This window comes from Pipistrellus hanaki (assembly GCF_964339955.1).
Source record: "Pipistrellus hanaki genome assembly, chromosome: 11".
NCBI lineage: Eukaryota > Metazoa > Chordata > Mammalia > Chiroptera > Vespertilionidae > Pipistrellus > Pipistrellus hanaki.
In genome coordinates, this window is record NC_140513.1 from 6,458,007 (window position 1) to 6,470,420 (window position 12,414).

Below are 12,414 nucleotides of genomic sequence, written 5' to 3' on the forward strand. Positions count from 1 at the left end.
AATACTACTGCCTGGCTTGATGGGTCAGTGGTTGAGCATTGATTTATAAACCAGGAGGTCACGATTCGATTCCCAGTCATGGTACAAGCCTGGGTTTCGGGCTCAATCCCCAATGTAAAAATAACTACATAAATTCTAATAAGTAGTTATATCAAAATTCATTTAGCCATTCTGGTTTTTAATGATTAGGTTATTTCTAAATTCTTTGCAAATATTAATGTTATGAAGAACATGTCTGTGCATAAGACATTCTCCATACATGGAACTATTTCCTTATGACTGATTCCTAAAGTGGACCAAAGCTGGTATGTGAACTTGTAAGGCCTTACATTCGTATTGCCAAATTATGCCCCAAAGTGTTATAACAGTTGATATCATCGCCAGCAATGTGTAAGATTGCCAGTTTCCCCATTAATGTGACTGTTTAAAAAGTCATCTAATTTTCCCTCCTTACCATGAGTTACTTCATCCATGTCTGGACTAGTGACAGAGTCTTTACCCCCAAAGTCAGAGCTGCACTCAGATCTCAGGTCTTCAATCTTATTGGGAATATCCTCAGAGGTGGCACTTATGCCTTTAAAAAAGAAAGCAAAATATAAACAGCAAGAAGAATAAAACAACCACACAAAAAGTACATGAGATTTGGAGAAATATAAATATTCTCAAATTTTTGTGCCCTAGTTCTAACCATGTGAGTTATTGCTTAAATACATTGGCCTGGACTTGTGCGACATAACCAGAATTACCATGTGCTATCTAAACACAGTAACGGAGCTAGCAAGAACAGACAGAGTAGTAGAAGGAACACATCCAGACTGTTTGCCAGTTACTTCAACAGGCTCTATAAAGCTACACATTACATTCTCAGATTTAAGGGCCCATAGGAATAATTTTGTTTCCTGAAAATTACTCAGTTCTTAAATAAAACCTATCTCTTTGCTATCAACTTTATAAGTGGAGATGTGGGAACACACCTTGAGATCCTTAGTCCTTAAAACAAGACAGACATACCCGACACAACACTGAGGCCTGGTGTGCTGGGGCGGGAACTGACCTCCCTGACATCCGTATCATCAGATGTGCTACCCAGTCCCGAACAGCTCTCCAATTCCTGCAGGCGCTCCTCCTGCTTTAGATCTGGGGCCTCTAAACAGAAGACGTGAGGTGTCACATTAGTGATCGTTAGTATGTTTTAGCTGGTGACCCAGATGATGAAAGCTACCAGGGCATGTATGAAACCAGTGTAAATAGATTTCTAAGTCTGGGCTAGTTAGCAAAGTTAGTTAGATCAAGTGTTAAGAAAGTCAAGGTTGTTATTTTCATCCCTAATCTAGGCCAGTTAGTTGTGCAAAAATGAAAACTTCTCCCAAGTCACTAATCTCATAGTATGTGTTTTTGGTTAGCAAGTCAACTGAACAAGAGAATATGAAATAACCTAGCATTAAATCAACCGCTTTCTAAAAAACAACTCCTATGGATGCTCAACAGGTAGTGAGCCAATCCTACTGGCTCCTTATGTAAGATTAGCATGTCTGAGTATGTTAATGCTATTCTACACATAGAGGGTCACCTTATCATTCCTGAGCCAAGCAGATCAGACAGAATGTAATTCAGACATAGTTATTTATATTTGCATTATCATAGTTGACATTTAGTTGAAGGCAAAGATTTATCTTCATAATCGGGGGGGGGGGGGGAGTAGAAATGCAATACATAAGAAAAAACAAAGTACAAAACACTTCATATACATTTATAATAATTCTGCACAAAATAAATTTGCAGTACTCCAGAGTCTGAATTTCAGCACATTTAAAAAATATATTACATGGGGAGAACTTGACCTTTTTAAAAGGGTCAAGTTCTCCCCATGTAAATCTAAACATGCTTACCAGGTATCCAACCACTCAGGATTCCTATTTTGTGATGAGTTCATAGGCGAGGCTGGACTCAATCCACACAGAACCCTGACGAGTTACTAACAGTTGCTTCCAGAAGAACTGAACAGTCAGAAAGCACCTGCCATCTTGGCCCAGGCCATTCAAAACTGCATTTTCTCTTGATGAAAGAAAATGCCTTATACTAATTTTCCATGTGAAACTCTTAGCAATTGCATTGCCTCATACTTGTCAAATGTATATCTGACAAAATGTCCATATACAGAAATTAGAATACCTTACATTTAAAACGTCTGTGCAAATCAAAATGCAAATGACAGCATACTAACCTGAGTCACTTGGCAAAACCTCTACACTCCAAGCTTCGCTTGTTGTCTCTGATATGGTAGAACCAGTGCAGGGGTCAAGAAGCACTGACCCTGACCCTGGCAGGCACAGTAAACTGCCTAACATGTTCTCTGCTGCTGCACCTGTTAACCAGTGGGGAGCAAAGGGTTAACAAAGGTCCTGATGGAGAGCGCGGTGACAACGGAGAAAAGCCAAACACTAACCCTCACCAAACCTCTCTACTCCAGCCACAGAAAGGAGCCAAGGGAGAGCCGTTTCAATCGATAACACCACTAAAACACACATTTCCCACTGCGGGCACAGTGACACCAGCTCTTTGTCATCCTCTGCCTCCTATGCACCTTGTTGGATCAAGTCATTTCAACTAGCTTTCACCTTGGTTTTTCAGCAGATTTTATGTGTGTTCCTAATAACTCTCTCAAATTTATAGTCCTACAAGGATTAAAACCACTCAGAGACATTTAACCGCATCAAGTTACACTGGCCAAAGTATGTTCTCTTCTGGCACATTAGCCACATATTCAGAGCAATACAATGTATCTGCAGGAAAACACACTACACCTCCATAGTGCTTGTTTAACTGCAAATACAGCTTATTGCTGAAATACAGCTTACTGACAGGAAAAAATACTAAATACTTAGCATCTGGAACAAACTAATATAGAAACCAATTAAGAAATCTATTTACACTACTTAAAAATACATACAGGATTAAACATTACTGTACACCTGTGTTAAGAATACTAAAGTTCTGCCCTGGCTGGCAGATATTTTTTTTAAATTTATCTTTATTGTTGAAAGTATTATAAATGTCCCCTTTCCCCCCGTTAACTCCCTCCGCCTGCCCCTACCCCCACGACATAATTATAATTATAAATATAATGTCTGAACATAATGGGGGAGGGCATAAAGGGCAGTGGGTGGGAGAAGAGATGAAAGAAACTAGCCATGTGTATGAGTAACTGTCAGAGCTGAGTGATGGGTACACAAAGTTTTAACACTATTCTCTCTTGTACTTGTTTGAGATGATTTTTAAACAAATGAAGAAGATGGTTACAAGACCGCATGAATCTTTCAGAAATCACAGAAGGGTGAATTTTAATGTTTGTAAACTGTGCATCAATAAACTTGATGAAAAAAAGAAAAAGACAAAACTAGTTACTTTTCCGCCCTCACCGGTTTGGCTCAGTTGATAGAGCGTTGGCCTGCGGACTAAAGGGTCCCAGATTCAATTCCAATCAAGGGCACATGCCCAGGTTGTGGACTCAATCCCCAGCAAGGGGCATGCAGGAGGCAGCCAATCAATGATTCTCATCATTGATGTTTCTGTATCTCTCTTTCTCTCTTCTTCTTCTCTGAAATCAATAAAAATATACTTTAAAAAAAACTAGTTACTTTTTGGAACTGTATTAATCCTTCCAAAAGTAAACTCAACTTTCAGACTCTCAGTATCGTATTATTCCGAAAGATTTTATGGCTATAGTCTGTCAGAATTTTCATTTTAAGGTAGGTGTTTAGTCTCTAAAGAACGTCCTAATTATAGACTAAGAATATATATTATGCTCGAGTCTACGAACAAGACTAGACGAGAAGCTATTGTAATTCAAGAGACTGGTTTTTCTCTTTTGGGTCTTGGGGGTGAAGTTAAATGTAGACAGAAAAAAACATACCTATATTTAAGTAAAGAAAAAAATACACGAATGCCTGGCTATAGGCAGCTGTCTCGGTTTCCCAGTTAGGGCTAACCCACACACCACGTTTGTCAGAGCACTGAAGCTCCCTCCCACGAAGGGTGGCGGCCGTGATAACTAAACAGCAATATTCCAGAGACATTCAATAACAATTACCTGCAATTTCTTGCAAACGATCTTCGTCAATGTTAGGGTCAAAATCACTTCCCAAGACATCTGTGCTCCAGGTCTCACTCACGGTTTCCGATATGTCCCTGTCATCCGTCAGTCCCATCATGTCCCGGATTTCGAACTTCCTCAGCTTGTCATCAAGATTATCCTGTGTGGTGGCTATCGGAAACAAAATTAAGCACTTAAAAAGTGGTAGCACAGCTATTATTTCTTAATCAAATTTGAAGAACTTTACGCCTTTGAACTTCATTTTACGTATTTTATAATTAACACAGGGTACATAGTACCAAAAAACACTGGATTATTCCCCCCTGGATGTAGGCTTTCCCTGGGTGAACTGAGCCCAGTACATGTATTCCCCCTCTGGTAGATTAGCTGGGGCCATAGATACAATGGTCTCCCTGTATCCGCAGCCTTTGTGGTGTGACTTCCATCAAGAATCAGGATATATTCCCTCTCTCTGGATTTGCAGAGGCCTTGCTACTTGCATTGGTCAAAGGGTACGGAGGAAATGTGTCATCAGCTGTGAGGCTAGGCCTCAATCACCATTATAAGCTTCTGCTCTCTCACCCTGCTTCTCTCGTGAGAACACACTTAAGCTACCAGTTGGAGGATGAGGCCACAGCTCCCCTGACGCCCAACGCAGATTGGCAGAGCTCCCTAATCGTCACTGGTGACTGCAGATGCATGAGTAAGCTCAGTCCAAAGCAGAACCACAGGCACAAACTCTATGTAATTTAAGTCTAAAGAATTCACTTACCAACTAACCACATCTTTAAGAACTGAAGGGACCATGAGTCAGTGCAAGTTTAATGCTCATTATATAATCAAATGTATTCTTACAAAATAGATACAGGGCAAAGCAGCATTGAACAGACTGTCAAACTACAGCAGGAAGGCAGGAGAGGTTGGGGGGGTGGGGAAGCTGTAAAAGATCAACCGAAGGACTTGTACGCATGCATATAAGTATAACCAATGGATACAAGATACTGGGGTGGCGGGTGAGGGCATGTACTGGGGGGTAGGGGAGGCTGGTGGGAGGTCAATGGGGGAAAAGGAGACATATGTACTACTATTTGTAATACTTCAAACAATTAAAAAAAAAAAGTATTCTTATTGCAACAGCCAACTTACATGGCGGCACATCATTCACCTTGGAACCAGGGGAGTTCTTGCCACGTGAGCAGCTGTCCCCTCCAGCTTACCTTGCTCATGCTCCAGCAGCTGCAGAGCGTCAGCCCCGTTACTCCCCGAAGGTCCTGCTCCCAGTTCCGACACAGACTCTCCTTCCAGGTCAAGAGAGGACACTGAATTGGAGCGATTGGAAGGACCTAGAGAAATGTGAGTGGAAATGCAATTTTTCATGCCTTGAAAAGGCACCACATTAAAGACTACAGTGCGGAGAATCCAAGATGGCTGCTCGGGTAGGCAACTAGCCGCAGCCGCACACAACAATTTTAATAAAATACAACTAAAATATAAAATGGACATTACCCAGAACTACAGGAAAGTCGACTGACTGGAAATCCTACAACAAGAAGCAAGGAGAAAACCAGAAGGAAGCACGGAGGAGCTGTAAAAGCCAAGGTACGGAGACACGCGGCGCGCGAGAAGAGGACGGAGCCGGAGAGGAGGGAGGCCGAGTGCCTGGCGGGCGTTCCCTAGCGGAAAGGAGATAAAACTCCGACTGTGCTGGGCCCCTCACTGCTCTGAACCCCCGTTCTGGGCCAGACCCCGGGGACTTGGGCTCAGCCATAGGGAGCTGGGCTGTAAGTCGGAACCCCGGGGTAGCGGAGAAAGGAGGTCCCGGAGGCGCGCACACTGCCCCCAGAGAAGGGACGGTCGGCTGTGCCGCGGGATTGCCCTGACGGGAAGGAGACTGGGGCTCCAGACTGCTGTGAACGCCACCTCCAACTCCACTTCCAACTGAACTGAACCCCAGTACCGGGCTCATTGTGGGAGAGCATAGACTGTTTGGCAGCAGGCGAAAATCGAGGGCACCTTTCTCTCAGAGGCGCCGGCAGCGAGCACTGAAGGACCCGCATAGGGCGGGGCTGACGGAAGCCAAAGCTGCAGGCTCCACCCTGAAATCCCGTCCCATCTGTAACTGCGACATGCGACAACAAAATAGATCACAAACGAAAGAAATGGAGGACAAAAAGCGTCTGGATATAGAGTTCAAATCTACGCTTATAAGGTTTTTCAAGAATTTCCTAGAAAAGATGGATAAGGCCTATGAGGATATGAAAAGAGACCATCAAGAAATGATAAGGGAACAACAAGAAATAAAGAATACATTGTCTGAAATAAAAAATATTCTACAGAGTCCTAAAAACAGAAGGGAAGATCGCAAGAATCAAGTCAAAGATTTGGAACAAAAAGAGCCAGAAGACACTCCTCCACAGAAGCTAGAAGGCAAGAGAATCCAGAAAATTGAAGATAATGTAAGAAACCTCTGGGACAACTTCAAGCGAACCAACATCAGAATTATGGGGGTTCCAGAAGATGAGAGAGAGCAAGATATCGAAAACATACTGAAAGAAATAGTGACAGAAAACTTCCCCCACCTGGTGAAAGAATTTGACTTACAAGTCCAGGAAGTGCACAGAACTCCAAACAAAAGGAATCCAAAGAGGACCACACCGAGACACATCATTATTAAAATTCCAAGAGCAAAAGATAAAGAGAGAATATTAAAAGAAGCAAGAGCAAAGAAGGTAGTAACTTATAAAGGAGCACCTATACGATTGTCAGCTGACTTCTCAACAGAAACCATGCAGGCCAGAAGGGAATGGCAAGAAATATACAAGGTGATGAATAGCAAGAACCTACAGCCAAAAATAAGCTACCCAGCGAAGCTATCACTCAGAATCGAAGGCCAGATAAAGAGCTTCACTAATAAAAAAAAGCTAAAGGAGTTCATCACCACCAAACCAGAATTATATGAATTGCTGAAGGGGGTTCTTTCAGAAGAGAAAGTAAACAAAGATAAAAATTATGAACAACAAATACGTAATTATCAACAAGTGAATCTAAAAACCAAGGAAATTAAAAAAATCTGATGAACAATATTAACTGTTGAATATAATAGAATCAGAGATATGGAAGGGGAGTGAACTGACGATTCTTGGGGAAAAGGGGAGAGGGGTGCGTGGGAAGAGACTGAACATAAACTGTGCACCTATGGATGAGGACAATGGGGAGAGGGGAAAGGGCAGAGGGTGGGGTGGGAACCTGGTGGAGGAGAGCAATGGTGGGGGGGGGGGGGAAGGAACATTTGTAATAATATGAAAAATAAAAACTTATTTAAAAAAAAAAAAAAAAAAAAAAAAAAAAAAAATAAAGACTACAGTGCTTTAGTAGTGCAGTTATACCTTAAAATATATATATAAATATGCCCTTTAGGCCAGTAATTCAGCCTCTAGAGAATTATCCTAAGGAAGTGTTCAAAAACTCATCTAAGGTTGCTTATTTCAGGGCTTCTTATAAGTGGAAAGCAGAAGCAAACTACATCTTTAATCATAGAATAATGTTTAAATAAACCATGAAAGAAAACAGCCATTAAACACCATGTTATTTAAGAATGTTAATCATCAAGGGAAATGTTACTGTTATATTGTTAAACAAAAAAACAACAAAAAAAAAGGTTACAAAAAGCACAACCTTAATCTTGCTACAAGTGAATTAAAATGTTAACTGTTAACAGAATGATGAGATTACAATGATTCCATTTCTTTTCAGCATTTTCTAGAATGAAACTGTTACTTATGCTTTGAAAAATTAGAAAGAAAAAGTTACTATATTTTATGCTTATTTCAAAATGTTAGTCAAGTTGAACTTATTCATTAAAAAATGTGCTCTTGCCAAAACCGGTTTGGCTCAGTGGTAGAGCGTCGGTCTGCGGACTGAAAGGTCCCGGGTTCGATTCCGGTCAAGGGCATGTACCTTGGTTGCGGGCACATCCCCGGTAGGGGGTGTGCAAGAGGCAGCTGGTCGATGTTTCTCTCTCATCGACGTTTCTAGCTCTCTATCTCTCTCCCTTCCTCTCTGTAAAAAATCAATAAAATATATTATAAAAAAAAAAAAAAAAAATGTGCTCTTGCCCTGGCCGGTTTTCTCAGTGGTTAGAGTGTTGGCCCCAGACTGAAGGATCTCAGATTTGATTCCAGTCAGGGACACCACCCTGGTTGCAAGCTTGGTCCAGGCTCAATCCCTGGGCCCCAGGTGAGGTGCATGCAGGAGGCAACCAATGGATGCTTCTCTCTGTCTCCTCTCCCTCTCCCTTCCACTCTCTCTAAAAATCAATGGGTGGAAAAATGTCCTCAGGTGAGGATTAACAAAAAAACAAAAAGTTGATCCTAGCATATGGAATGACATAGTCTTACTTCCTAATCTTGCCTTTAAATTTCTTTTTCATTCCTGTTTTCATTTTATCTTACTGCTTCATAAGCCGTGTGTGTGTGAATATGCAGAATGTTAGAAGTGCACACAGCATCCTGGAACACCAGTGAGTCCATTCCTTCCCGATCAGACATGCATCGCATCCCTCTAAAGGAGCTCTACTCGCTTTGGAATGTATCAGCGTCAGAAAAACAAAACTTGGCATCATTCAAGTCTCAGTGAAGGCTCAGCCCTTCTCCATTTTTTATGACCACAGATCTCTAGCAATCTTTTTAAACAATTTTTTTCTTGCGATCTTAATTTTATTCCAGAAAGAATCTTATAGCCAACTGTTCAAGACCATTAGAGGAAAACTTCATTAGCCTCCTCCGTCAGGGGCACAGATGGTTTAATTATAATTGATAAGGCTCCTTTAAAGAACACAAAACAAGACATTACTTGAATCACACAACTCCTTGAATGAAGTAACCCTTCACCTTCAGATATGCCTTCCAGATTATCACTGCAGAGGGAAAAGCGCAAGGTTTTATCAGGTTTACCGTGGAGTTTGTTTTCATCGACAGGGACATCTCCTTGTCCTCCATCCGAAAGTTGCATGTTTAGGACCTGGAAAGATAAAATGCCATGGGTTTGCCACAACTGAGAGAAAACAAACTACAGCACATGCATATTTAAGTTATTTTTAACCTTAAATTATTTTTATTTAAAACCAATCTACAAGGTTCTGATCAAGCTTGAAGAACCGCTAGAAGAACAGTGTATCAGTGAGAAGAACTGAACCTGTGCCCTTCCATCACTCTACGGTGCCCGAGTGTGAACAGGCCGAGAGAGGGGCCACTTCCCTGCGTAGGAAAACACTGTTTTCAAAAATGGAAAGAGAACTAGTGTTTTCCTGAAATATATTAACCTCTTTCCAAAGACAGTGTAACTAAAAGAAGGGACCATTTCCCTGCGGAGGAATACGAACTGCAGTCTTCAAAGCTGCCACTAAACTGAGGGTTGGGACAAGTAACATGGGAAGGTAAATGCACAGAACACGCTGAGTGACATTCAGCTGTTTTTTTTTTCTTCCTTATTAAGCATTCCGTGGTTGTTATGTTTTTTATTACATTCCAGGCTTCCTAAAACGTTGATCCTGACAGTTTTTGTAGCTCATTCTTTGTGTGTGTACGTGTGCTTGTGTATGTGTAGGGACAGAGTTTGGGACTTTGATAGTTCTCTTTCCTATGAGTGATGTCACAATTCCAAACATAGCCAACGACCACCATCACTTTAACAACCCTGTAACTGGTTCCTTATTCCAGGCCAGGACTAGTTTTCTTGCCTTGGAAACACTCACTTTTGGAGAATACATTGCAATAGAGGAGGAGGGGCTTCCATCTTTAGAGTGGCAAGATTTCTTCTTCCCCTTTGCCCCGCCCCAAGTTCTCTTTTTCAAACATCTCAAAACTTATTTCCATACCCTCAATCCCATTTCTTCAAAATATTTTACACTTTCCGTTTTTGTTTTACTTCCACAGTTATCTCTTCCATGTCTTCCTAACTAGCCAAAGAATGTTTGGCTCTTTAAAGCAGAAATACCACTGGAATGTCATTAGATAAAAAATAATTATAAATCACTTCCTACAAGTCACTGGGAAAGTCTCTTCGATTTCCATACCACAGTTTCCTGGCTCCCTGGCTCTCCTACTATTAGGAAAGCCCCTTAGATGTGGCCTGGTCACCGACTACAGTGACATAAATGTACCCACGTGCAGGGCCTCCGTCACTTCGCACAGGAAGTTTAGCACTAGATGGTGCGTCATGGGTACGCCCACTGACGATAATGAAAAATACCCATTTAACGCAGGCTGACTGATGGAAGCAAGGGGCCGTGGATGAGAAGAACAGAATCCACGTTTGTAAACACAGGTGGCTGTCAGTGAAACGGAACAATACATGCATACCTCATTTTCTGACATCATTCCTGGAGTAAGCTGGGAACCGGTCCCTAAGGAAATGACCAGCACTTCCTCCGGCTGCACCTCCTGGATGGTTTCTTGAGATGACCCTTCGTGGTCCATATGCAAGTCCATTAGCACATTGGTGCGGCTTCTGCTCCGGGTTGCTAATAAAGAAAGTTAAATTTGCCAATTTAGAGGAAAAGATAAAATGAAGAAAATGGCACACTAAATACAAAAATATTTTTATGAATGTAGAACATTTGCACATGCACACACAGAAAAGGAATGGTGAAGATATGTGTAAGAAAAAAAAACCCTGTATCTTCCCAGTTACTCTATTGATGACTAATACATATTCTCCTTGAAAACTGATCATCAGAAGCAATGACCCATGTTCACCTGACAGGGGGTGACATACAGATGACCACACCTGCGGAACAGCAAACATGTCCCCATCAATTGAAGACTTGGGATGACAAGAAAAGCATTACCTACCTTATTTCTTATCTGTTCAAGACACTTTCAGTTATTTCACCTATAAAATGATTTAACTGCCACAGGTCTCCCATACTAATAACTCAAAAGCATTAGAAAATTTCAAATAGAAATCTGGTAGCTATATAAAGTAATGTACAATAACAATTAATTAGGTAACTATTGAAAAACCAGAATCCGTTTTTGAAAAGAGTGTTTTCCTGAAATATATTATCCTCTTTCTAAAGACAGACGAGCAATTCCTCTATGTTTGAAAACAAGTTTCCTTTCTGCTTCCTGGAAACATTCTAAATAAATACAGAATCTAGTATTTGGGGGTGTTTTCCCCTACCTGACACTTTTTCCTAAAATAAGCCATCCTATAGATCTTACAAGATCTTCAGAAAGATTTGGGTAGTTGATAATAATCTCTCTGTGAACTGTAGTCTTCTGTGGTTTCTATTTTCTTTCAGAGGTCAACAAAGTTCAATGCAACCAGAATACTAACTAGAAAGTCTACTTCAGTGCAAAATAATAAAAAGTGGAGACATAAAGCAAAGCACTTTTTAGTAACAAGTCTTTCAACTTCACTTTGAGTGAAAGCTGACCTCCTTAAAGACAGAAATACAGACAATCGTCTTCTCTCCACAATGCTGTAGCTGTATTGATTAATTACTCTTACTTTCAAAACTTTAGGGCACACGTCAACTTTCAAAAGTCAGGTTCACCTCACTATCTTCTACCTAATTGTGAACTTAAATTCAGCTTCATGAACTTCATGAATTTTAAGTAACAAATCTCCCAATTTATAAAAACGCAAGTGACCAAAATTCATGGAACACAAAGCAAAAGCAACATGCACATGGAGCACACTTTTATAACTTTTTTCTTAAATAAAAGTTACACGAGAAGAGTAAGAACAGCCTATTACCCACCAAACGGGGTTACTAGAGTAATATGAGCTGTAAGGTTGGTGGCTGAGGAATCCCAGGCAGTGATGGCTGCTAACTGTTGTCCTGGGTTGCGAAAGCGTTAAACAGAAAGAAAATCAACCCTCTGAATAATGGACACATTTTTTAAAATAGGAAAAAAATTCAATGACCAAGTCACATGACTATACAAAATACGACTGGAAAAACTGAGATTTACTTTCCATCCTACCCATATTTAATAATACTTCTGGAAGTTTTGAAGTGGAAGAACTAATGTATGGCAGTGAATATGGAGAGAAAATATCTAATATACCAAAAATCACTCATTTCTTCATGCTAAAAGAGTAAAAATAGCCTACAACGTTAAAAATCATTGAATGTCAAACTTTTTTTTTCTATTTTTAATTCTGAAAATTTACATTTTGGAACGATGAAAGCCAAACACTGAAGAAATATGATGTCACATTCCTGTGGATGATATTATTCCATATTATATTAAATGTAAGGTAGATTAATTTTAAGGAACTGATAGTTCTTAACATATCAGCTCATTCTTCCA

The 12,414-nt window shown here is 40.6% G+C and overlaps 1 protein-coding gene across 16 annotated transcripts in view; it reads right to left on the reverse strand.

Annotated features, from left to right (window-relative positions):
- GAPVD1 (GTPase activating protein and VPS9 domains 1) overlaps window positions 1-12,414 on the reverse strand; it is a 55,652-nt gene that overhangs the window by 17,224 nt on the left and 26,014 nt on the right. For 6 of the 16 annotated variants that reach the window (XR_014796274.1, XM_084898329.1, XM_084898321.1 and 3 more), the window contains 8 exons: window positions 11,859-11,939; window positions 10,453-10,613; window positions 8,983-9,112; window positions 5,311-5,436; window positions 4,091-4,264; window positions 2,225-2,365; window positions 1,012-1,146; window positions 455-574 (listed from right to left, as the gene is read on the reverse strand). Coding sequence is in view for 12 of the 16 variants with exons in the window: in XM_084898329.1 (XP_084754455.1) it covers window positions 455-574; window positions 1,012-1,146; window positions 2,225-2,365; window positions 4,091-4,264; window positions 5,311-5,436; window positions 8,983-9,112; window positions 10,453-10,613; window positions 11,859-11,939 (1,068 nt within the window). In the remaining 4 variants the exon portion in view is untranslated. The remainder of the gene's footprint in view (window positions 1-454; window positions 575-1,011; window positions 1,147-2,224; window positions 2,366-4,090; window positions 4,265-5,310; window positions 5,437-8,982; window positions 9,113-10,452; window positions 10,614-11,858; window positions 11,940-12,414) is intronic. The other 10 variants (XM_084898324.1, XM_084898322.1, XM_084898332.1 and 7 more) reach the window with 6 other exon arrangements.